General features: G+C 46.7%; 1 protein-coding gene across 3 annotated transcripts in view; it reads left to right on the top strand.

The window, feature by feature from the left end:
- The window catches only part of MPRIP (myosin phosphatase Rho interacting protein), a 114,306-nt gene that overhangs the window by 71,101 nt on the left and 18,818 nt on the right, over window positions 1-24,387 (top strand). For all 3 annotated transcript variants that reach the window (XM_066640723.1, XM_066640725.1, XM_066640724.1), the window contains exons 8-15: window positions 1,996-2,131; window positions 2,797-2,910; window positions 8,541-8,597; window positions 9,144-9,212; window positions 9,372-9,461; window positions 10,526-10,635; window positions 16,358-16,949; window positions 17,555-17,671. In XM_066640723.1, coding sequence (XP_066496820.1) covers window positions 1,996-2,131; window positions 2,797-2,910; window positions 8,541-8,597; window positions 9,144-9,212; window positions 9,372-9,461; window positions 10,526-10,635; window positions 16,358-16,949; window positions 17,555-17,671 — 1,285 coding nt within the window. The remainder of the gene's footprint in view (window positions 1-1,995; window positions 2,132-2,796; window positions 2,911-8,540; window positions 8,598-9,143; window positions 9,213-9,371; window positions 9,462-10,525; window positions 10,636-16,357; window positions 16,950-17,554; window positions 17,672-24,387) is intronic.

Below are 24,387 nucleotides of genomic sequence, written 5' to 3'. Positions count from 1 at the left end.
TCAGAATGATGACCGCACATGGTGGAAATGTGATTTATGGGGGTTTGCAGTGATTAAAGTTTTGTTTTGCTGATGATTTTGTGTTTGTGGTTTTGGGTTGTTTTTTTTGTTTTTTTTTTTTTGTAATCCCCCTTTTAAAAATCTTGGAGTGATTTTTGGTTTGGATGTGGGAGGGGGACGATATGATTTTTCTGTTCATTCATTTTCCAGCTTTCTTTTCTTCCAGGTCTTGTTGCTCTCCACCTTCTCCTGCTGTGTGACGTGTCCGCCTCTTACTCCGCCTGCTTCGCTACCATCTCATCTCAAATCTCGAGCAGTAGACAACTCGGTGGCCCCTTTCCATAAGAAATCAGCTGCATTTTTTTTTTTGGTTCTGTTTTGTTGTCAGTGATTTCTCTCCAGGCCATTGCTATTTGGCCCCAAGACAAATGTTAATTTGTGGACCAGGTTTGCCTCACCTTTGTCCCTGTGGCAAAACCGAGATGTGGGGAGGGAGCACCAAAAAATGTATTTAAAAGCAAAACGTAAAGGACACACAAGGCCACTGTTGGTTGAAAATGATTAGCAGATGTTCCAGTACACAAGTAGCTTGGCTGTTGAGAAAGGGATTGAGAGGGGCTTGTTTGGATGGTGATTTTTCTTTTGTGTTTGCCTCCCCTGCAGTGTATGGCTTTGGGTGTCTTAAAGTCATTTGGAGATGTGTCTTGGTGTGGGGAACCCTTCCTTTGCTTTTGCTCTGTGCTTGTGTTGATCCTGATAATGTAGGGCGGGCTGGAGCGGCTCCTGCCACAGATGAGCCTCCTGTCTTAAGCAGTTGAGGACTGAATCTCATTCTCATCCTTCCCCTTCCAGTCCAGTGATGCATCTCTTACTAGAAATTAGTATCACTAAGTGGTTGACTTTATTAAACCGACATGGCTTCACGTGGCCGACACACATTCCTAACATTCCAATCTTGGCTGAAAACACTGGCATTTTATCTTAAAATGTGTGTTTGCGGGAAGTGGTATTGGCATTTTTAAGAGTGACTAATGAACCATTTTCCTCAAATTGCATTTGTTCCCATTCAAAATTCTTCCCATAACAAAAAGAGCCACTTTTGCCCAAAAAGTGTGTGTGTGTGTGTGTGTGTTGTGTGTGTGAGAAAAACCATCTCTCATTTGCATGATGGTGTTGTTGACCACCAAGATCCCATAGCTTAAATATCCCATTGCTCAGTCCTGGCAATCTGAGGTTGCTTTTGATAGAGCACGCATTGGATTCCAGAGCTGTTATTGTTCCATTTAAAAGAAGACCTTCTTTCCTCTGGTCCAGTGAGTCTTGTGGCCTGATCTCAAGCGCATTAACTTGACAGCAAACATTGCTTTGTTCATCAAAGGGGCTTGTTTTCTAGTGTACTTGCTTGCTTTTTTTTTTCTTTTAAATTTATATTCTGCTCTCCTGCTAGGATTGTTTTAAAGTGGCTTACAATTAAAATGCACAGAAAAGTATAATGTGCTGAAGATATGTGGAGGTGTTGACAGTTCTGGCCCTGGACAGTGGTGTTGTCCTGTTTCAGTCTCTTCCCTCCAAACTGAAGGGTCAAAGGAGACTGCAGATCAATTCAGAAGTTGAGCTTAGCTACAGTTCTCCTTGACTAGATTTCAGCTTCATGCTACATTGAAGGGTGGGATGGTACCCATCTGTCCTTCCAACTTGTGCTGCTGGGTAGATCTTCCACCCAACCCATCCATGCTGCAAATTGATCTTGGTGATGCACAATTGTACTTTGCATTCTTTAAACCCCGCCCACCTTGTTTTAATGATTTCATCCCTTTTCTAATAATTCTGGACAACAGGACAAAACACGCAAGACTGAACTGTAGCAACAATCTCTGGAGAGTCTTCTTGTTGAATGGCCTCGAGGTGGCAGACGAAACTGTTATAAATTGTCCAGGGCAGTACCAGCTCCTGTGTCTAAAACAGCCCTGGTTTTCTCTCTTGTCTGTCTTCTAGGAGGTCTCAAGTAATTGAGAAATTTGAGGTGTTGGATATTGAGAATGCTGACCACATGGAGACCTCCACTGGGCCTGCCCTCTCCAGTGAGACCCGGCAGGGCAGGAGCGAGAAGAGAGTTTTCCCCAGGAAACGGGTAAGGCAGGGAGATGGCCTCTGCCTGCTTTTCAGGGACTACCTCGTGCGTGCTTGTTTGGAAAATGCGTAGAAGCTACATTTGGCCATTCAGAGCATTTAGGTGCATAGAGTTCTGCACACCCTGTGCAATTTTCAAGGGTCACACGTGGCTCTTTGTCCCCAGCTGTTAATTTAGCAGGAAAACTAAATGCATACCTAACAGCTGATGTTCCCTGAATCCTTTGGCTCAGCGTTTCTCAAACTGTGGATCAGGACCTGATTTCCGGTGGGTCCCGCAGAGCCTCCAATGAACACAAGTTTTGGAAGGATCAGAGAACTAATTGCCTCAAGCCCTGAGGCTGTTCAAAAACCAGAGAGCTGCTAACTGCCCTGCAAAGAGCTGAGCTCCTGCAGTTTGTAAGCTTGTGTCAATACAGGAAGATCATATCAATGTCTGAGCGTCTTTTTTCCCCAAGTCCATCAGTGACGGGTGGTGGGGGCAGCTGAAGTCTGGGTCACATCCCTAAGCCCCCTCAAGCCTTGAGGCTATTCATGAGGGCTGCCTCATTACCAGAAATGGATCGAGGTGTTTTTATGTGCCGACCCAGTGCAAAAATGTTTGGGAACAACTGCTTTGGCTCAACCCATCCATGTGTGACCCTATGACTGGCATACTTCCTACAGGACTTTGCTGCGGAAACAGCACCAGGCTCCATTCTGGATATGTCGACGTCTCCTTTGTCCCCACATCGCAGAGCTAAATCACTGGATAGAAGATCAACGGAGTCTTCCATGACGGTGAGTCTTGGTGGGTCTGCCCTTGGCCAGAGGAACTGAGATAGGACGTTGCTTGGAGGACAAACGGCAGTCATCTCTTCTGCAAGTGCTCTCTTGAAGAACAAGGAATGAAGCTGGATAAGGCTTTGGAGATTTGACATTATGTCATACGAATGACTTTTAACTTGGAAGTTCAAGCTTAGGGTGGGTGTTGAGAGTGGCAAAGAAGCTCATAACCTGCAGTGTTGTTAAAAATTATTTGCTCTGCAGGTATTTCTGTCTGGTTCCGCAGGTGTCTTCTTTCTGCTCTGGATAGGCTGGAATCTGAGTTGTCTAGGCTGTGTTTGGAGTTGATGGGTGTCCCAGAATGTGTGGTATTGCATCAGGCACTGGCCAAGGGTCTGGAGAGCCCACCTGTCTGGGCTGACAGTCGCATCTTCTGTGGGGACCGGTGCACTGCTGCCCCAACCACTTCTGCTTCCAGTGGGGTTTGACCAGGCACAGCAGTGCCACAAGTTCCCCATGACAGCAGTAGCACATTGCACCCATGAGAATAATCTGTATGGCCAGGTGCCACTGGCCTAGAAGCACCAGAAGGCACTGCCTTGCAATAAACTTCTAAGGCTTTGGGCAGAGAAAGGTCTCTCTAAGGAAAGATGCCCACAATCCTTTAACTGGAGATGACACAGATTTAGCCTGGGACTGTTTGCATGTGTTCTGCCATGGAGCTGTGACCTTTCGCCTCCCCCATCTGGTACACACACCTTGGACTTTTCCCTAACTGGTTCTACCGGATGCCTGTTTTGTCCCATTCACGTCAGGTCCTCTTTGGAAGCTTGTTTGTCCACGAACAGGCTGGTTCAGTGCCACAGTCACCACTGGCCTCGCAGCTGCTGAAAGTGGTACTTGCCAGCCTGGTTGTGTTGCTCCAATTGCGGGGGAGCCTTATTCCATTCCACCCAAACCGGCTTGCTCTGCTTCAGGTTCCTTTGCACAAGTGACAGGTGAATATGTTTTCCATACATCATCTCTGTTGCTGCAGGTTTAGGGCTTGGAAATGGTGGGTTTGCCCTGTTGAGCATCCTTTAACTACTGGATGGCGTGTTTCTGTAAAGGTATGATGCCATTCATCGGTGCCAGCCATTCAACGGTGGCAAGAAATTGTGTGGTTTAGTTAGCAAGTGGCCCTCCTACTTTTTGCTTTGTTTGGGCAGGATTCCCATCAGCCACAGGGAAATGTTTTTTCCATGGCAGTTTACTGCCTCTCTCTCCCTCTGTTTGCATCTCCCTCTGCCGCTCCAAGATTCCCCTGAAGACTGGATTAGCCTTATCGGAATGGGACCTTTATCGAAAGGCAAGTCTTTCCGTGCCTTCTGAGCAGGATGAGACCTGGCGTTTGTGGCAGCTTGTTGCACGTGTGTGGCTGTTTCACAGGGAACGAGGATGAGAGGCAGCTTGCACAAGTGATGTGTAGAGCACACCTTTGTCCCTGAAGTTTCAATCACCAAATGCGTTCAGTGCAGGAAGAGAAAAGGAGGTGACCGTATTCTATTCCTGAGAAAAGTGACCCTTCCTCTCCAAAGATAGGCTGGATATGCCATAAATGAACACACCCTTCACAGGGCATGTCTTGGTCTGCCTGTCACCATTTTGATCGTTTATTAGACAACTTTTAACTTGCTTTTGACTACATCTCTTGGGTCAGACAGAGTAAACATTCATCGCTCTTTGAGTGGCCTCTTGTCCCTCCTATGCTCTTGCTGTCTGATCTATTGTGTCTCCAAAATGTGACCTCTTGGCGGTCCCTGTACCTGCTCTCCCTGTCGCCCAGCTCTCCGTCCTACCTGCCTTGGGGGATAATTGTTCCTTCTGGGAAACTGGATTTCATGTTGTAGGGCAGGCCTCTCAAGCTGCAGCCAGCATCTGGGCTTCTCCTGGCTAGAAATGATGGATGTGGTCTTTCCAAGGGCTGGGTCACAGCACACCTGCATGTGCCTCACTTAATTCTTGGTCGTTCTGCATACAGAATGTATGCCACTACAACGCAAGCTGGCGATGTGAGGTGAGCTGGCAGTCTTTGTTCCGTGACACTGTGATCCACGCACGCAAGTTGTCTCTTAATGTTGCACCCATCAGGTGATGCAGACTTGTCTACACTACACCAAGTGCATCTGAGACAAACTTTCACAAAGGGGATCTAAAGCAGTTGGGAGTAAATGTTGAAATGTGTGTTGCGTTTTTTGTGTTCCTTGGAATCCTTTTGTCATGCCAGGTAGATGAGGAAAGGTTTTGCCTCAGGGCCCAGTCCTCTTGATATGACGAAACTTCCTGGGTGAGGAACTGGAAATGTGTTGGCCTAAACTCAGGATAAACAATACCTGTTTAAGTTGCCTGGCTTGCTCTCCTGCCAGCCTCGCGAATCCTTCTAAATGCAAGGGCTACTATCTTAGGCTTTGCATCCAGTGGGTTTATCCTGTGCAATTGTGTTCCTAGGCCACCGGGAGCTTTCTATTCCTGAGATGGTATCGGTTTCCCTCTTATTAAACAGCATTCTGGGAATGGCAATCAGGGTTCATTGCACTTTGTGCGAGAGATTCACATTTGAGCTTGAAGGAGGAAGCCACCCCTTCTCAAATAAGGACTGATGTCCCCCTGTATCCATGGGGTTTCTGTTCCCCCCCCCCCGTGGATACCACGAATCTGCAGATACCTGGGACCACTTTAAAAAACATATGGAAAGTGAAGAAAAAAGCCCCAAATAGCTTCCCCTAGCATTGCACGGAAGCCCTTCACATTCTAGAGTGAGCCTGGGAGGAGGGAGGTGTCCTTGCTTGATCTGGAAGAGAATGCAGGGAGCTCAGAAGACTATCTATAGCCTTTGAAATGCAGTGGTTTTGAGGGCTCAAGAACCCTCAATGGTAGGGGAAGCTATTTTGGGGTTTTTTTTTTCCTTACTTCCTACATGTTTTTTATGTAGTTCCCTGGTATCCCCGTGATCTGTGGATAACGGAAACAGTGGATGGCGGATATAGGAGATGTCTGTATAGTCCCACTCTCTCCTGTGCTACTGTGTTCAATTAATTGGTGCTGTTCGCTTTGCAATTTACGTCCCCCTCGGGCCAGTTTGCTCTGTAAACCGGATCCATCTTAACTCTCAGCATGCACAGAGTTCAAGGCAGCAAGCTAGGATCTTCTAATCTAACCAAGTCTGATTGGATTGAGATCTTGGGACTGGAAAAAAAGTTCAGGAAAGGACAAATGGTCAAGGGAGCAGGGCCCCTTGACTACACAAAGGAGACCAAAGCCTTTTGGGCTTCTAAGTCTAGGAAAACGTGCAGCTGTTGCTCCCCAACATTAGAACTCAGGGCCGCTCAATTGCATTGGTTTTCGTGCAGGCTGTACTCGACCAGAGAATGTGCTGTTTAGGTCCTCAATTTTAGAAGATGTGTTGACGCAAGATGGGTGACACCACTAGCTTAGATGTCTTTGAAAGGGGAGGTGAGAAGTTCATGGTCAACTGCTTAGTGGAGCCAGGATACTGGGAGAGTGCAGCAGTGGCGGGCTGCTGCCTGCCTGTCCTACCTGTGGCTTCCTAGAGGCATGTGACTGGACATGGCTGGAAAGAGGATGCCGCGGCTTCTCCCAGGTTTGTGCTGTGGACTTCCTCCTTGGGTAGAGACACTTTTCTGCTGTTTCCCACGCATTAAAGAGGAGCAGTTGCCCCCAATGTGAGGAACTTTTTCATTACCCAGTGTATTGGCTTTATTTAGCCATGGCCTGTCTTACTCTTAGAGCCACTGAAACCCAACTATTCAAGGCCCATCAGATGCTGGAAAAGACCCTTCTGCGACACAAGCCCCCCCCATCTAGTATATTTTGAGGTCACGTAAATAGGAACTCCAGCAATAGGTTGAATCCTGCTGTCCCATGTGACTGCCAGCTGCCAGCCTTGCCCAGCAGAGTTTATAAATAAAAGCCCAGATAATTAAGGAGTGCAACCTAGAAGGCTTTGTGAATTGGCATATGAGCAGATGGACAAGGTAGGTCAGCGCATAGATATTTCTGTGATGGGCAGCCGTGACTGGTGTTGCCCACTCTCCAGAATTCTTCCACACATCAGAATTTCTTGACTGGCAGAATTCTGCTTGCCGGCTGGTACTTGGAACGGCGTCTCTTTCTCCCGTGAGCCCCAGAGCAGTTGATTGGCATTCTCTTTCCATTTTGGGCAAAGGATCTGGTTTCTTGCATCTGTTCCCCCACTGCTCCTAAAAGATGTCTTATCCTCAGCCCTGCCTCCTGCAGCCTGTTGAAGTGAGAGATGGTGACTTGGCCAAGATCACTCGGGGAGCTTCATGGTTGAGTGAAGATTTGAACCTGGATCTGTCTGGTCCATCACTCCTGCTGTGATCCCACATGGGCTGTCTTTTTTTTTTCCTGTTGCTCTGCAGCAAAATAGTTCTTGAACCTCTGTTGATGTGGCAAGATTTCAGCAAGGAGCACAAGGGCAAGCAAACAGACCAGTGCCTACAAATGTGGGCAATTGAGAGAGAACATGAGGCTACCTTTTGGACTTCTAACTAAGAGGGCCTCAGGGCAGAGATCTTTCTCGGTTCTGCTATCTAAGATGATTTAACAAAGAGGTGCCAGAAAGCACATGGTCTCCCACTGAACTGTGGCTCCTCCTCCTCTTACAAATGATGCAGTTTTTTATTCCAAAATCATAGGACCCCAGCAGTCTTTGGCCACTGTGCTTTTCCTTATTAGAAACTCAAAAGTAACATCATTTAAGTATGTCTGTGATGGAGCGGGTTCAGCTGTCTTGCCACATTCTTTATCAATCCATGTTTCTCTTTCATATAATACTGCATGCAAACACCTAGGAAGAATGAGCCAGGATTTCATAAGAACATAAGAACAGCCCCACTGGATCAGGCCATAGGCCCATCTAGTCCAGCTTCCTGTATCTCACAGCGGCCCACCAAATGCCCCAGGGAGCACACCGGATAACAAGAGACCTCATCCTGGTGCCCTCCCTTGCATCTGACATAGCCCGTTTCTAGAATCAGGAGGTTGCACATGCACATCATGGCTTGTACCCTGTAATGGATTTTTCCTCCAGAAACTTGTCCAATCCCCTTTTAAAGGCGTCCAGACCAGATGCCATCACCACATCCTGTGGCAAGGAGTTCCACAGACCAACCACACGCTGAGTAAAGGAATATTTTCTCTTGTCTGTTCTAACTCTCCCAACACTCAATTTTAGTGGATGTCCCCTGGATCTGGTGTTATGTGAGAGTGTAAAGAGCATCTCCCTATCCACTCTGTCCATCCCCTGCATAATTTTGTATGTCTCAATCATGTCCCCCCTCAGGCGTCTCTTTTCTAGGCTGAAGAGGCCCAAGCGCCGTAGCCTTTCCTCGTAAGGAAGGTGCCCCAGCCCCGTAATCATCTTAGTCGCTCTCTTTTGCACCTTTTCCATTTTCACTATGTCTTTTTTGAGATTCCATTTCCACTATGTCTTTTTTTCATTTATGCTGAGGCTTTTATCAGGGCTTCTATTGAAAAACAAGATTACTTGCATATTTCCCTCTGTTGTCCATACTGAGTTCTGAGAAGAACTCACAAGTTTTTCTTCTTGCCTCTCCTTGCAGCCTGACCTGCTGAACTTCAAGAAAGGATGGCTGACCAAGCAGTACGAAGATGGGCAGGTAAGGCTCCAATGAAATCCCTCCTAGGCCAGCTACAAGAGAAGGTGTTAGTCTGGGCAATTGAGATCCTGCTACCAGGAAAAAAAAATGCAGACTGTACCCACCCCTTATGAACATTGCACCAATTAGCATAAACCCAGAAACTTGATGGTGAATTATCCCCATAATTTGTCACCCATTTTAGAATAACAGAAATGGGATGCACATGGATTCAATTGTGTGTCACCTTTTCTTAATCAAATATAATGAGGTATTCTGTCCAGTGCTGAAATGTAGGGCTGTTGCCGATTAAAAGAATTCTGGAGATGGGCATGTGGCATGTTAAAGACCTAGAAGTGATGTCTGAACTAGCCGTGTGTTGGCTTCTTCAGTCATTTGATGCTGACATGAGTAAATTCTATTGCGTTTCCAGTGCAGCATGGGTGATCCCCATTTAGGGGAAGCAACCTCCTTTAAAGCAAAAACAAAAAATGCTCCCCCCCTCAAATATTTCTAGGCTCAGGAAGGCAACAGTTGATACAATGACTTGTCATGTTTGTTCCATAGTGGAAGAAGCACTGGTTTGTACTGACGGATCAAAGCCTGAGATACTACCGGGACTCTGTGGCTGAGGAGGTAGGTTGTTGAGCCGTTTATCCCCTGAGGATATATCCCAAGTTTGTACGTCCCAGTCCATGTGAGCCTGGATTGTTGGAGATGTTGGGGGAGTTGCCTTTTAAGAGTTCCTTGAACCAGCAGCTCTGAAACATTCCTTTCCTTCTCTTGTTTTCCCAGGCTGCCGATTTGGATGGGGAGATTGACTTGTCAACGTGCTTTGATGTTACAGAATACCCTGTCCAGAGGAACTATGGCTTCCAGATCCACGTAAGAGAGACTTGAGGAGCAAGATGGGTCATGCACTGAAACAGAGGAGGTTGCAGTCATGGGGGGGGGGAGAGAGAACAGTTATTACTTTTGTCACTTTCAGCTAGTTCTGGACAAGGCCTTGCTTTGCCTTAAGGATCAGGTTCACAGCTGGAGCGTCCTTTGAGATCCAGCTTTGTTTTTTGGAAGCTCAAGTTATTTCTTCAGCAGGAAGAACAGCAGCTGTGCTTCCTGTTAACTTCCATTTGTATATCTGCTGTGCCTGCTCCTTGGAATGAGAGAATGTGATTACAGTCTTGACTGCTGCAGTGTGTTGTACATGGTGTTGCTCTTGAAGACTGCCTGGCTGTTTTAATTGTTTGAAAACACTGACGGCCAGAGTCGAATGCCACAGAGTGGCCACACCCCAATTCTGACGGAGTGTCACTGTTTCCAGACACAGTTCAAGGTGTTGATTCTTGTTGAAGCAAACCTCTGAGAGTGTTCGTCCCTTGAGAATAGGTGTGTGTTTTTGATTCCTCACATTGAGTGACCTGGGCTGCAACCCTATGCACACTTTCCTGGGAGTAAGACATATTGGACACAATGGGATTGTGTACTTATTTCTGAGTAGAAATGCATAGGATTGTGCCCCTAGTCTGTGTATGGAAGCCTGCAAATAAATAGTCAAGTGTTTCAGACTTATCTTAACAGATCCTTCTAAAAACTTGCCCTGAATCATCAGCTAGATCAATGGTTCCCAAATTTTTAAGAGGTTGCTGCCTGATTTATAGATGCCAAGGGGTGTGGCTATACTAGTGATCCAGCAGAATCACCATTATACTTCCCCCCCACCCGTCCCAAGTAGCAACTTGTTTAACCCTTGATGGACATAGCCTAATCTGCCCTGTCAGTTTCACGACCTATCAAAAATTGTGTCACAACTCACTGGTGGGTCCCAAACCCCCAGTTTGGGAAACGCGGAGCTAGATATTTTCTGTACCATAGGTATTGGAAAGGGACAGAGGGACCAGCCCTGGTCAGCATAATCTCTTCTCCTAACAGTTCTTTCTCCGTTTGCCTAGACGAAAGAAGGAGAGTTCACCCTCTCTGCCATGACTTCGGGGATTCGCCGGAACTGGATCCAGACTATCATGAAGCACGTCCGCCCCACCACAGCCCCAGATGTGACCAGGTAAGAGGCAAGGAAAGTCAGGATAGCTGGTGCCTCCTGCATCTCTAAGGCACCCCACACCGCCTTCAGTTCTGGCCACTTCCAAAATAAAGTTCCTCCAAGACAGAACTCCTCTAGGAATTTTGTGCACCACTCTCAAGCAACAAGCTTTGTCTTCAGTTCACAGTGCATTCCTCATGAGTATTTCTCTCTGTGTGAACAATGTCACGCTAGAAACCGCTCTTATAATTGACAGTTGGGACTGTGTCTGCTGGGGTTATACCTTTCTCTGATCTCCTCTTTCCTTTTTTCCTCTTCTGGTTCCCTGCCCTTCCTTGCTCCTTCTCTAATAACTGCTTGAGGACAATGCCTTTTTGATTTGAGAGCTAGGTTTGCGCTGTCATGGAGAACCTTGGCGACTCCAACCTGAAGCGGACCTGATGCTTTCCTCTCCCCTTGCACCTAGTGCAACACCCCACCCCCGTCTGGGTGCTTCTGAATCCTCTTCTCTCTCTCTCTCCTCATACCTTCATATCTTTAATTTCCATGCGTTCCCAGGAAAAGCTTCTCTCTGAAACTATCCGTGCTGAAGCCCAGGTTGGAAAACTGTGTTCTCTCCTGTATTAACGTTTTGTGGTTTGTATTATCTCGTGATTCACTGCATGCTCCCCCCCCTTTTCTGCACTGTGGATAAGTAGTCATTTCTGCTTTGCTGCTTTAAAGGCCAGCGTGAGGGGACAGACAACAGCACTGGGGAAGAGCACCTGCATTGGTTTCCTCGGTTAGCTGAGAAGAGCTTTTGACATTATGTCCGGACACTGCAGGAGCACTTCTGTTGAGTGACTTGTGGTTTAAAACCTGTAATGCAGGAAACGGGAAAGCTGTCTCAGTGAAAGATATAGGGAATGCCCAGCTGTTCTTCATATACTTGGCATTATCTGTGTGGACATTGGCATAGTAATAAATATTCATCTTTTCCTGTGCTGCATTTCCACACAGTCTTGGAAATGTCTTATGGGGTATTTCTTCCTCAGCAGTGTGTCCCATGGAAGTGACTCCCAGTCTTTTTAGATCTATATCCGGTAAGAGAGAACACCTGAAGATATAGCAGGTATTGGAAGCAAAATACCAGAGTGCACCTCTCCTGGGTTCGCATCACTTCACATTAGCATCCTCTCAAATAATGTGCAGGCAGAGCTTCTGTGATGTGGAGGGGATTCTGCAGCCTAGATTTTGCAGAGTTGAGATTCTCCATAGTACTAGGTCAGATGAAGCTTGGAGCCACTACTACAACTTAAGGTTACTTGGGATGTAGGCAACAGCATCTGCTCATAAGATGCTCTGCTAAAATTTCCCCAGATTCCTAGCACTTGTTGTTGTCCTGTCATAACATGGGATTTCCTGAGGCCTGATAGGTTCCAAGCCTCTCTTAAAAATGTACTTTCAATGGCAAACTCTTGAAACTTCTTTGATGCTGTTTCCTATGGTGACCTCATTACAAGGGTCTAGGACTCTCCGCATGAAAGCAAAAGGAGTGCATGAGCCAGGGTCCACATAGACTTGTTCATGATCATCTAAGCCAGATTAGCCTCTCAACCAAGCCAGTGTGTGTGTATAGCTCCTGTGCTTTAGCCCAGTCTTCCAGGGGGTGATGTGGGCACCCACTGCTGCCTATGCTGTAGGCAGACCCGGTCACCCACGTTACTTTTTTCTCCTGGTCATTGTCTCCCATCTCTGACTTAAATTTTTCAATTAAAAAAAAAAATGCGTGTTACCTGGCACATGTTACCAGGGCTCAGCAGGATTTTTGGTAAGGGGGGGTGCCTGCTTTCCTTTTCACCTTTACCCAAGTCTAGCGAAATAATCAGTGTTTTCAACATGCGTGCTTTTCTACAGCTTCCAGAATTCAGCTTTTCTTAGTGCAGAATTTAAATTTTCTGTTTAAACCATTGTTTCACAACCGGTAGTATAGGTACTGAGCAGGGAGTCTTGTTCCGTCAGTCCTAATTGGTAGGAGGTCTTTGCTCTTCATGGTTTCAGGCTGCCTGTTAGCTCTCCTATCCCAGAGATGCCGCAGATCAAACCTTGAATCCTGTAATCTTAAATCGTGAGCCAGGCACTGCCAGTGATACTGAGTTCTGCCGCTCTATGGCCTGTAGCCAGAGGCAATTTTTCTGTGGGTTTTGCAGTGGCTGCCAAAATCTGGTAAAGAATCAATTTTAGATGGCATGACACTGGTGGTTGATGAAGCTGGCAGCCAGCTGGGAGGTTGATCAGATGAAATCAGTCAAAAGATTAGTTTTTGTTCTGTGCACTTGACGTGGAAGAGGTGGGGAGGTGCCAGGTTTCTATAGTGGGTGCTACAGAGTTCATCTCTGAAAAACTACCAGGATAGCTCATGTGGATTTTGTGGTTCAGTGCGGTTTCCCTTGGAAAGGGAAAATAAAATAATTTTGGTGGCTTTCCCAGGGCAGAAGGTTGAGGCATCTGATGCTTTCAGGTTAGTTGTCCAAGTGCTGCTGTATTAAGGAACTGCATTGTGGCAGATGTGAAGTGATAGCAAATTAAGTTGTAAAAATATACCTTAAAAACTGCCATATCTGTACATCGTGGCTGTATTTACTTCCTCCTGTAATAAAGTGGCTTTCATTAATGTCAATGGAACATGCTACAATCAAGGGCAGGGTAAAGCACAATGGATCTGTTAGCATTCCTGTTAGCATTCCATCTCCTGTCCATGTCACATGGGACTTCTAGTGTGGATGCATCCCCTACACAAGAGGAATGCACACTGCTGTGCAAGTCCAGTGTGACCAAGAGACTCTTATTAACCTGGCATTGTTCAGAAAAGAGCAACTCAGCACTACAAGTGATAAGTATATGAATTTATTATTGTCATTCTGCCTTGAGTTTCTGTTCCCTGCCTCTTAATTGAATGATTCCTTGTAGAGCCCCTAGACCTAGATTCTTGCTCTCTTGTTTTTGCAGTCCAGTCTGCAGAGGTGCATGCTGGCATGTGGCCTTGTCTGACAGTTCCTTTTAGGTTCTCCTCCAGTGTCTGAGATTCTTTTCCTTTTACCTTGCCTGTCTGCTGCCTGTGTGTCTCGCTCGTTCGGTATTGGCATTCGGAGTCCCGCGGCTGTCTTTCGTGTCCGCAGTAGCTTGTGTTAGGCCCTGTGCTGACGCCTGTCTTGTAGAAGTAGTAGACAAGTGTGCTGTCTCCAGGTGCAGACTGTGGTCTTAATTGCAAGGCATGGAATACTTCACACATTGACCTCTTTCTTACATGGGTATGGAAAAATGGTATATACCAGCGACTGCAGACATCACATGAAGTTCTATTTTGACATGACTACAGATGTTCAGAAACTGTCTTTAATTTTCATTCTCAATTAGGGGTAAAACAGGCATGATTTTAGGGCTGGATGTATATTTCCCTTAGGCCAGGGGTCGGCAACCTTCTTCTGCGTGGGGGTCGCTCATCAGTTCCATCAATAGTAAGAACGCATGCACGTTCAGTTTGCATGCACATACCTCCTGATTAGGCCACAGAGCTCAGAAAAAAGGGGCACGGTGTGGAGAGATGCATGCCCGGGCAAAGAATGGTGCTCAAAGGAAGCTTCGGCCCTTGGTCTGCTTATGTTGCAAACCTTTGATAGAGTGGAAATAGAATTATGAACTTGAATGCTTTTTAGGACTGACAGCGGCCAAGTGGATATATTTTTTTTGAGACCATGGGCTAGATGATTTTGGGTGGTGTGCTGGATGCAGCCTGCCTGCCTGCCATAGGTTGCCTACCCCTGCCTTAGACAGACATTGGCTCTTAAATGGTTTTGGATACAAACACCTCATGCAGCCAGCCACATAATTTTTCCTGCTAGAGAGAGCAGCTAAACAGGCTGTGCAGCCTTAAAGCCACACTCTGTGTGAGAGACACGTCCTTGTCTGGTGGTGGTGAAAATCCTGTGTGTTCAGTGCAGAAGGAATGGCTTGAAGATGTTTCATGGAGAACCTGTTCCAAGGAATCCTTCTAAGGCTGCAATCCTAACCACGCTTTCCTGAGAGTAAGCCCCACTGAACAAAATAGAACTTACTTCTGAGTTGACCTGGTTAGGATTATGCCCCAAGTATGTCAGCTGAGCTCCTCTCAAAACTGTTGCTCGCTTTTCTGTTCTCATGCTTCCCTCCAGCTGATAAATTGAAGCCAGACCATCTTATGTTCTTGACTGAAGCCAGGTCTTCTCCTCTTGGGTTCCGAGCAACTAATTGGGGCAGTTATCTGAATGGGGCACTATATTTAAAACCGATACAAGGAGATCTGCAAGAGGGATCTGAAGGCCTTAGGAGTGGACCTCAACAAGTGGGAAACCCTGGCCTCTGAGCGGCCTGCTTGGAGGCAGGCTGTGCAGCATGGCCTTTCCCAGTTTGAAGAGACACTTGGCCAACAGTCTGAGGCAAAGAGGCAAAGAAGGAAGGCCTATAGCCAGGGAGACAGACCAGGGACAGACTGCACTTGCTCCCGGTGTGGAAGGGATTGTCACTCCCGAATTGGCCTTTTCAGCCACACTAGACGCTGTTCCAGAACCACCTTTCAGAGCGCGATACCAGAGTCTTTCGAGACTGAAGGTTGCCAACAACAATTTAAAACCAAATAAGAGAGGGGAGGTATTCTTCAGAGGGAGGTGTACTGTTTGTCTTTTGTGATTACTGTTGATTCTGGTGTAAAACTTTGCTTAACCGAACATCAATCTCATGGAGGAATACATACTAAAATGAAAATTTTTTAATGTTGCAATTTTGTCACATGTATTCCTCGATGGAAGAAAAATCCTGTGTTGGAATTGGCTGTAAATATTGCTACTTTCATGAGAATTTTGGTAGGCAATATTTCTTCTATCAGATAAATGCCTGAAGCAAAACCGGTTCCCTTTTGTGGAAGTTTGATGAAATGCGGAGGGGATCCCTCTCTTGTTCATGTGGCTTAATAGCAGTTGATAAGTCTTCCTAAATCCAGAGGTCAGAGCAAGGCCTGTTTACTACTGCTTGTTCAAGTAAGGTGTGTTTCATAAAGGGCTTCTCTTTTAATTAGTGATGCCACCAAAATTTGTAATTAATTGGTTCGGGGTAGAAATTCGTCCAGCCAACTCAGTTATATTCCAAATTGAAATGAGCTCTCCCATTGCTAGATATGACCATATTATTTAAGTGCCATAATTTGGAGGAGTAGGAACAAATAACACAGACCAACACACATGTTACCGCCTTAAAAGTTAGACCAATTCCTGGTTATATTTGGGGTGCCAGTTCTAATGACATCCGTTTTGCTCTGTCATGCCTAAGTTTCAGAGATACGGCACACCCTAATTAGTGAACAGTTCAAGAAGGAACCAGTCATGGCGTGAGGAAGCTGCTTGAACCATTCACTAGTGAGGGTATGCTGTATCTTCAAAACTTAGACGTGATAGGACAAAATTGATGCCATTTTTGAAACCTGCACCCCAAATTCATATATAACAACCATAAATTTTTTTTGAGGGGGGGAACTGACGTTAAAATTTGCAGCCCTGTATAATCGAAAGCACAGATCAGGAGCAGTGACAAGCACAGCAGAATGCTTTTGTGTAGGTTTTGGTTCTTCCCCCAATTCTGCAGGCCTGTGATGGTATCTTTCTAAGGCAACAGAGAGAATATGTGGAGTGGCTGACATTTTGCTCTCCTGTCCATTTTGCTCCCTTCTCACCAGCTCCTTGCCGGAGGAGAAAAGCAAAACCAGCTCGTCGTTTGATTCCTGCCCCAAACCGAGTGAGAAGCAAGACTCTGAGCAAGCGGAGATCGACCCCGAGCACAAGCGCAGCCGTGCCCGGGAGCGCAGGCGAGAGGGTCGCTCCAAAACATTTGACTGGGCTGAGTTCCGACCCATCCAGCAAGCCCTGGCACAGGAGCGTGCCAGCATGGCAGAGACTTCCAAGGGTGGCGCTGCTCTGTTCTTCAAGGAGTCGTGCGCCTCCGATGCCGACCCGGGGGAGCTGGAGAGGGAGCGGGCCCGGCGGAGAGAGGAGAGGCGCAAGCGTTTTGAAAGCCTGGATGCCCCTGATGGTGGGGGTCCAGAAGACTTCTCCAGGATGGAGGTGGACAGGCCCCCCGGCTTGCCCGTCTCTTCAGAAACCAAGCCACAGAATGTTCATGTGGAAATAGAGCAGCGGTGGCATCAGGTAGAGACCACCCCTCTGCGGGAAGAGAAACAAGTTCCCATTGCTCCCCTGCACCTCACGCCTTCTGACGACAGCAGTGAGATGGTCCACAAGCAGCAGCTCACCACGCTTCTGGAGAAGGAGGTAAAGTGGAGAAGGCGGGAGTAGTGGTCGTTTACCAGCTTTGCAGTCGTGTGTGTCTGTGTGACTTGGCTGGCACTCTGTACGAACTTCAGAAGCTTGGCCGACATTGGCACCCCTGAAGGTTTGCCAAGTAAACTGTGCATAGTCCACCTGCGCTTTTCTGTTGCTCTTGTGACGTCTAGACTAGAGAGTGCAACCCAGTCTCTTTAATCTGAGTAAGGGAAGGTGGAAGGTTTTTTCCTGCCTTTGGGGGAAAAACTGGGCCCCAGCCAGTTTTGAGTGTTGCTTCTCACAAAATTGAAGCAGGTTGACAAGAGAGGAGCTAAGGAAGAACCCTGGCTACATACGCTGAAGGCAATTTTTGTAGTGCAGTGGGGAAATGGCTGGGGTGGTGGTGGTTGGAGTTGTGGCTTGACTATCACTTTCTCTCTGACCCATAGGGCAGACTATGTAAAGAGGAGTTGAACCCCTTGCTGATATATCTGGGAGAAAAATCTTGTGCTTCACACGGCATAGTTTCTTCCACGCAGTTTGGCTTGTTCGGAATTGTGCCTCTGTGGTTATCCCCCCTTTCCATCCTCTGCTCTTTCTGTCTTTGTTTACAGCTGGAGCAAAGCCAGAAGGCAGCCTCAGAGCTTTTGGAGCAGAACCGTGTCCTACAAGACCAGCTGAAAGTAGCCTTGGGCCGTGAGCAGAGTGCTCGAGAAGGCTATGTCCTGCAGGTAGGAGAATAAAAGCAAGATCTCCATCTGTTGCTGTGGCTCAAGATTGAATCTGAGTGGGGGCTTTAGCCCAGGGTGCTTGTGAATATGCCTGAATTGCAGACAGAACATGCAAAATCTTCCAAGGTAGGGGAGAGAGGAGAAGCGTTTGGTACTTCTCTGATAGTACAGCTCCAGAACAAGTTCCATTCCCCACCCCCCATGCTATACAAGAATCTCTTGCCCTGGGCTGGTGAGAAAATAGGAAGTCACTTGAAACTATTTCCTCTTTAGGTGCTTTTCTGCAGGGGTCTCCCTGCTCAGTGCTTCTGGTGTGCTGGAATTAATTAGGGTGCTGATGAATAGATGCGAGAAAAAGCAAGCCAGAAAGGTCCACAAGGGGAAGAGAAAATGGATCTATTCTTTGAAGTTTATCCAAAGTGTTTTCAAGCTGATTGCTCTTTATCAAAATAAAAATACTTGGGCTGCGGTTCCTAAACAAATAATCATCTGGATTAATCAATTAGGGTTTTTTTTAATCCACTAAAAGGCATCCCAGAGTAATCAAACAGCAATTTTTTAAAGTTTAAATCAAACCTATTTTTTTTCTTCAAAGCAATTGCCTTAGTAATATCATTTGATTGCTCAAGTATGATTTTGTTAGTAGCCATAAAAAATACTCAGCCACCTGTTTGCGCTCTCTCTCTCTCTCTCTCTCTCTCTCTCTCTCTCTCTCTCTCTCTCTCTGAAATTACTCCAACCATCATAAATAAAAAGTTGAATCCAAAGGCTTGCTTCCACTGATGGAAGGAGTTTCAGTTCTATAAGATGAGTAGTAGTCTCCCCACACTGCAGCTGGCATCCAGGGGTGAACATAAGAACATAAGAACAGCCCCACTGGATCAGGCCATAGGCCCATCTAGTCCAGCTTCCTGTATCTCACAGCGGCCCACCAAATGCCCCAGGGAGCACACCAGATAACAAGAGACCTCATCCTGGTGCTCTCCCCTACATCTGGCATTCTGACTTAACCCATTCCTAAAATCAGGAGGTTGCGCATACACATCATGGCTTGTACCCCATAATGGATTTTTCCTCCAGAAACTCATCCAATCCCCTTTTAAAGGCGTCTAGGCTAGACGCCAGCACCACATCCTGTGGCAAGGAATTCCACAGACCGACCACGCGCTGAGTAAAGAAATATTTTCTTTTGTCTGTCCTAACCCGCCCAACACTCAATTTTAGTGGATGTCCCCTGGTTCTGGTATTATGTGAGAGTGTAAAGAGCATCTCCCTATCCACTCTGTCCATCCCCTGCATAATTTTGTATGTCTCAATCATGTCCCCCCTCAAGCGTCTCTTTTCTAGGCTGAAGAGGCCCAAGCGCCGTAGCCTTTCCTCGTAAGGAAGGTGCCCCAGCCCCGTAATCATCTTAGTCGCTCTCTTTTGCACCTTTTCCATTTCCACTATGTCTTTTTTGAGATGCGGCGACCAGAACTGGACACAATACTCCAGGTGTGGCCTTACCATAGATTTGTACAACGGCATTATAATACTAACCGTTTTGTTCTCAATACCCTTCCTAATGATCCCAAGCATAGAATTGGCCTTCTTCACTGCCGCCGCACATTGGGTCGACACTTTCATCGACCTGTCCACCACCACCCCAAGATCTCTCTCCTGATCTGTCACAGACAGTTCAGAACCCATCAGCCTATATCTAAAGTTTTGATTTTTTGCCCCAATGTGCATGACTTTACACTTACTGACATTGAAGCGCATCTGCCATTTTGCTGCCCATTCTGCCAGTCTGGAGAGATCCTTCTGGAGCTCCTCACAATCACTTCTGGTCTTTACCACTCGGAAAAGTTTGGTGTCGTCTGCAAACTTTGCCACTTCACTGCTCAACCCTGTCTCCAGGTCATTTATGAAGAGGTTGAAAAGCACCGGTCCCAGGACAGATCCTTGGGGCACACCGCTTTTCACCTCTCTCCATTGTGAAAATTGCCCATTGACACCCACTCTCTGCTTCCTGGCCTCCAACCAGTTCTCAATCCACGAGAGGACCTGTCCTCTAATTCCCTGACTGTGTAGTTTTTTCAGTAGCCTTTGGTGAGGGACCGTGTCAAACGCCTTCTGAAAGTCCAGATATATAATGTCCACGGGTTCTCCCGCATCCACATGCCTGTTGACCTTTTCAAAGAATTCTATAAGGTTTGTGAGGCAAGACTTACCCTTACAGAAGCCATGCTGACTCTCCCTCAGCAAGGCCTGTTCGTCTATGTGTTTTGAGATCCTATCTTTGATGAGGCATTCCACCATCTTACCCGGTATAGATGTTAGGCTGACCGGCCTATAGTTTCCCGGGTCCCCCCTCTTTCCCTTTTTAAAAATAGGCGTGACATTTGCTATCCTCCAATCTTCTGGCACCGTGGCCGTTTTGAGGGACAAGTTGCATACCTTAGTCAAGAGATCTGCAACTTCATTCTTCAATTCCTTAATAACCCTTGGGTGTATGCCATCAGGGCCCGGTGACTTATTGATCTTTAATTTATCAATGAGGTCTGAAACATCTTCTCTTTTAACCTCTATCTGACTTAACTCCTCGGGTGAAGAGGGATTGCTTTGAATTTCCACTGCTAAAGAGCAATGCACTTGAAACAAATAGATCTGTTTTCTACAACTCCTGGGAATGTTTCTCTCCTGCCCCCCCCCCTTAATTGGTTTCTTGTTCTTAGTGAGTGGATGAGACCTGTCTCTGAGAACAAGGTTGGACTGTTTGACTTTTGTCTCTCCACTTTGGTGATGCGAATGCCTTGTGTTCCATGCCAGCAAGTCTGTTGTGGGTGGTGTTTTAACTTTTCTGTGACTTGAGCTCTGAAAGCTCCCAGAATCATGGGTGGGATTCCATTAAAATAAGCATAGTAACAACAGACTCTGCCCTGGGAATCACTTGCCAAAGTAGGTGAGCTATGGGGGGGGGGGGGTGTCGCAGATAGTGAAGACCACTGTAGCTGGAGATTAGATGTTGTTCCAGATCCCCTGGAGAGAAAGAGGTGATCTCCCACATTCCTCTCTGTGGATGGCTGGAGGAGCCAGCAGTAGTGCAGACACATATGCCCCTTTTCAGTGTTTCCCACATTCTGAGAGCTCTCCAGGCTAGGAGACCATCTGGATAAGGTCCTGGGGTCTCTTTGTGATTTAAAACTGCCTTTTAAGCAGGACCTCTTTTACCCCAACAGGAAAAAAAAAGCTGTTGAATTAGCCTGCCTGTTCACAGGTTAGCTGCTGTGCTCAGCATCTGGTAACAAGCATCAACAGTTCTTATCTCCTGTCTCATTCTTGCATCTTCTGTCCCCATGTGACAGGAACTAGGAAGGGTAGGACTCAAAGTTCTGTCCACCTCGGAATTCAGGGCGAGCACTGTGGGTGACGCCAGCAATTTGCCATATAGACTTTCTGAATCATAAACATGGTACTAATCCATTAGTTTGCACCGGACTGCCAAATTCCCTGCCAATTTAGCCAGCCCAACTTGGGATGTGTCAGCTGTGCCATACCTTTGCTTTCAGAGCCAGAGTCCTTGAAAGAGGAAGCCAAGTGAGGATACTGACGAACCAGGCATGAGCTGTTGCCTTTCTCTTTCTGCCTTCTGGTTAGAAGGAGGTTGAAAGGGAGGGTAAAAAGAGTCCAGTCTCTCCAGAGTGCATGGAGGCTGCTTAAAACAACAGTAATAGAGGCCCAGCAGAGGTGTATACCACAAAGAAAGAAGGGTTCCACTAAATCCAGGAGGGTGCCCGCATGGCTAACCAGCCAAGTTAGAGAGGCTGTGAAGGGCAAGGAAGCTTCCTTCCATAAGTGGAAGTCTTGCCCTAATGAGGAGAGTAAAAAGGAACATAAACTGTGGCAAAAGAAATGTAAGAAGGTGATAGGGGAGGCCAAGCGAGACTATGAGGAACGCATGGCCAGCAACATTAAGGGGAATAATAAAAGCTTCTTCAAATATGTTAGAAGCAGGAAACCCGCCAGAGAAGCAGTTGGCCCTCTGGATGGTGAGGGAGGGAAAGGGGAGATAAAAGGAGACTTAGAGATGGCAGAGAAAGTAAATGAGTTCTTTGCATCTGTCTTCACGGCAGAAGACCTCGGGCAGATACCGCTGCCCGAACGGCCCCTCCTGACCGAGGAGTTAAGTCAGATAGAGGTTAGAAGAGAAGATGTTTCAGACCTCATTGATAAATTAAAGATCAATAAGTCACCGGGCCCTGATGGCATCCACCCAAGAGTTATTAAGGAATTGAAGAATGAAGTTGCAGATCTCTTGACTAAGGTATGCAACTTGTCCCTCAAAATGGCCACGGTGCCAGAAGATTGGAGGATAGCAAATGTCATGCCTATTTTTAAAAAGGGAAAGAGGGGGGACCCGGGAAACTATAGGCCGGTCAGCCTAACATCCATACCGGGTAAGATGGTGGAATGCCTCATCAAAGATAGGATCTCAAAACACATAGACGAACAGGCCTTGCTGAGGGAGAGTCAGCATGGCTTCTGTAAGGGTAAGTCTTGCCTCACGAACCTTATAGAATTCTTTGAAAAGGTCAACAGGCATGTGGATGTGGGAGAACCCGTGGACATAATATATCTGGACTTTCAGAAGGCGTTTGACACGGTCCCTCACCAAAGGCTTCTGAAAAAACTACACAGTCAGGGAATTAGAGGACAGGTCCTCTCATGGATTGAGAACTGGTTGGAGGCCAGGAAGCAGAGAGTGGGTGTCAATGGGCAATTTTCACAATGGAGAGAGGTGAAAAGCGGTGTGCCCCAAGGATCTGTCCTGGGACCGGTGCTTTTCAACCTCTTCATAAATGACCTGGAGACAGGGTTGAGCAGTGAAGTGGCTAAGTTTGCAGACGACACCAAACTTTTCCGAGTGGTAAAGACCAGAAGTGATTGTGAGGAGCTCCAGAAGGATCTCTCCAAACTGGCAGAATGGGCAGCAAATTGGCAGATGCGCTTCAATGTCAGTAAGTGTAAAGTCATGCACATTGGGGCAAAAAATCAAAACTTTAGATATAGGCTGATGGGTTCTGAGCTGTCTGTGACAGATCAGGAGAGAGATCTTGGGGTGGTGGTGGACAGGTCGATGAAAGTATCGACCCAATGTGCGGCAGCAGTGAAGAAGGCCAATTCTATGCTTGGGATCATTAGGAAGGGTATTGAGAACAAAACAGCTAGTATTATAATGTCATTGTACAAATCTACGGTAAGGCCACACCTGGAGTATTGTGTCCCGTTCTGGTCGCCGCATCTCAAAAAAGACATAGTGGAAATGGAAAAGGTGCAAAGGAGAGCGACTAAGATGATTACGGGGCTGGGGCACCTTCCTTATGAGGAAAGGCTACGGCGTTTGGGCCTCTTCAGCCTAGAAAAGAGACGCCTGAGGGGGGACATGATTGAGACATACAAAATTATGCAGGGGATGGACAGAGTGGATAGGGAGATGCTCTTTACACTCTCACATAATACCAGAACCAGGGGACATCCACTAAAATTGAGTGTTGGGCGGGTTAGGACAGACAAAAGAAAATATTTCTTTACTCAGCATGTGGTCGGTCTGTGGAACTCCTTGCCACAGGATGTGGTGCTGGCGTCTAGCCTAGATGCCTTTAAAAGGGGATTGGACAAGTTTCTGGAGGAAAAATCCATTATGAGGTACAAGCCATGATGTGTATGCGCAACCTCCTGATTTTAGAAATGGGTTATGTCAGAATGCCAGATGCAAGGGAGGGCACCAGGATGCAGGTCTCTTGTTATCTGGTGTGCTCCCTGAGGCATTTGGTGGGCTGCTGTGAGATACAGGAAGCTGGACTAGATGGGCCTATGGCCTGATCCAGTGGGGCTGTTCTTATGTTCTTATGCCTTTGTAGAGCTTGACCACAAGCTGGTGGAACTGGGGCCCTTTAAAAACCCCTTCTGTGCACCCTTTCCTCTGTGTCTCCTGCCTTGAGCTTGGTTGCAAGTGGAGCTAACAAATGTTAAGCATGATAATTTTGTGCCTCTTTCTTTCTCCAAGACACCAATCAGGTCTTCTGGCTCTTTGGGAGCAAGGGTTGGGGGGGTGTCACTCTACTAATCTCTTTTGGGTGTGGGTAATACTGCATGGGGTGTGTTCTGGTGTGGAGGCATGTGGTCTGACTTAACATACCTGAGTGTCACATCTGTGGGCTGTCCCTGCCAGCAAACATGGTACAGCCAGGCAGGCTAAATTATTGCTCTTAACGCTGTCGCCTCTTTCTGTTTGTGTTTTCTCCAAGCCATGTGATTTCTGTTCCAACTCTTGCATGGTTCTCTGTGAGTTTTTTCCTGTGCATGCTACACGGCTTTGGTTTGACTGTCTCCAAGGACTACTTGTTCTGACTTTTATGTTCTCATCATACCCTCTTCTTTCCTCTCCTCTTGCTTTGATTAAAACAAAACAAAACCACAGGTAGCAAATGGATCCAAATCCTCCACATTTTAAATTTATTTGTACCCCCTTAGCAATGGACAGAAAGCTACAAGGTTCCTTTCAAAGTTGTAGCAGAAATGAGGACAGCCAACTTCTCTTAAAGGGGTGGAGAGGAGGAGAGCAAAATATGTCGCTGCTTTGTCTTCACTTTTCTTATGGGACTAAATTTGAAATTTTGCATTTTCTTGCTTGGCAAAGACACCACACTCAAATCTTCATGCATTTCAGGACC

Source organism: Tiliqua scincoides, chromosome 13, assembly GCF_035046505.1.
Source record: "Tiliqua scincoides isolate rTilSci1 chromosome 13, rTilSci1.hap2, whole genome shotgun sequence".
NCBI classification, from domain to species: domain Eukaryota; kingdom Metazoa; phylum Chordata; class Lepidosauria; order Squamata; family Scincidae; genus Tiliqua; species Tiliqua scincoides.
Note: the sequence above shows the minus strand (reverse complement) of the source record. Positions and strands in the feature narration are given on the sequence as shown.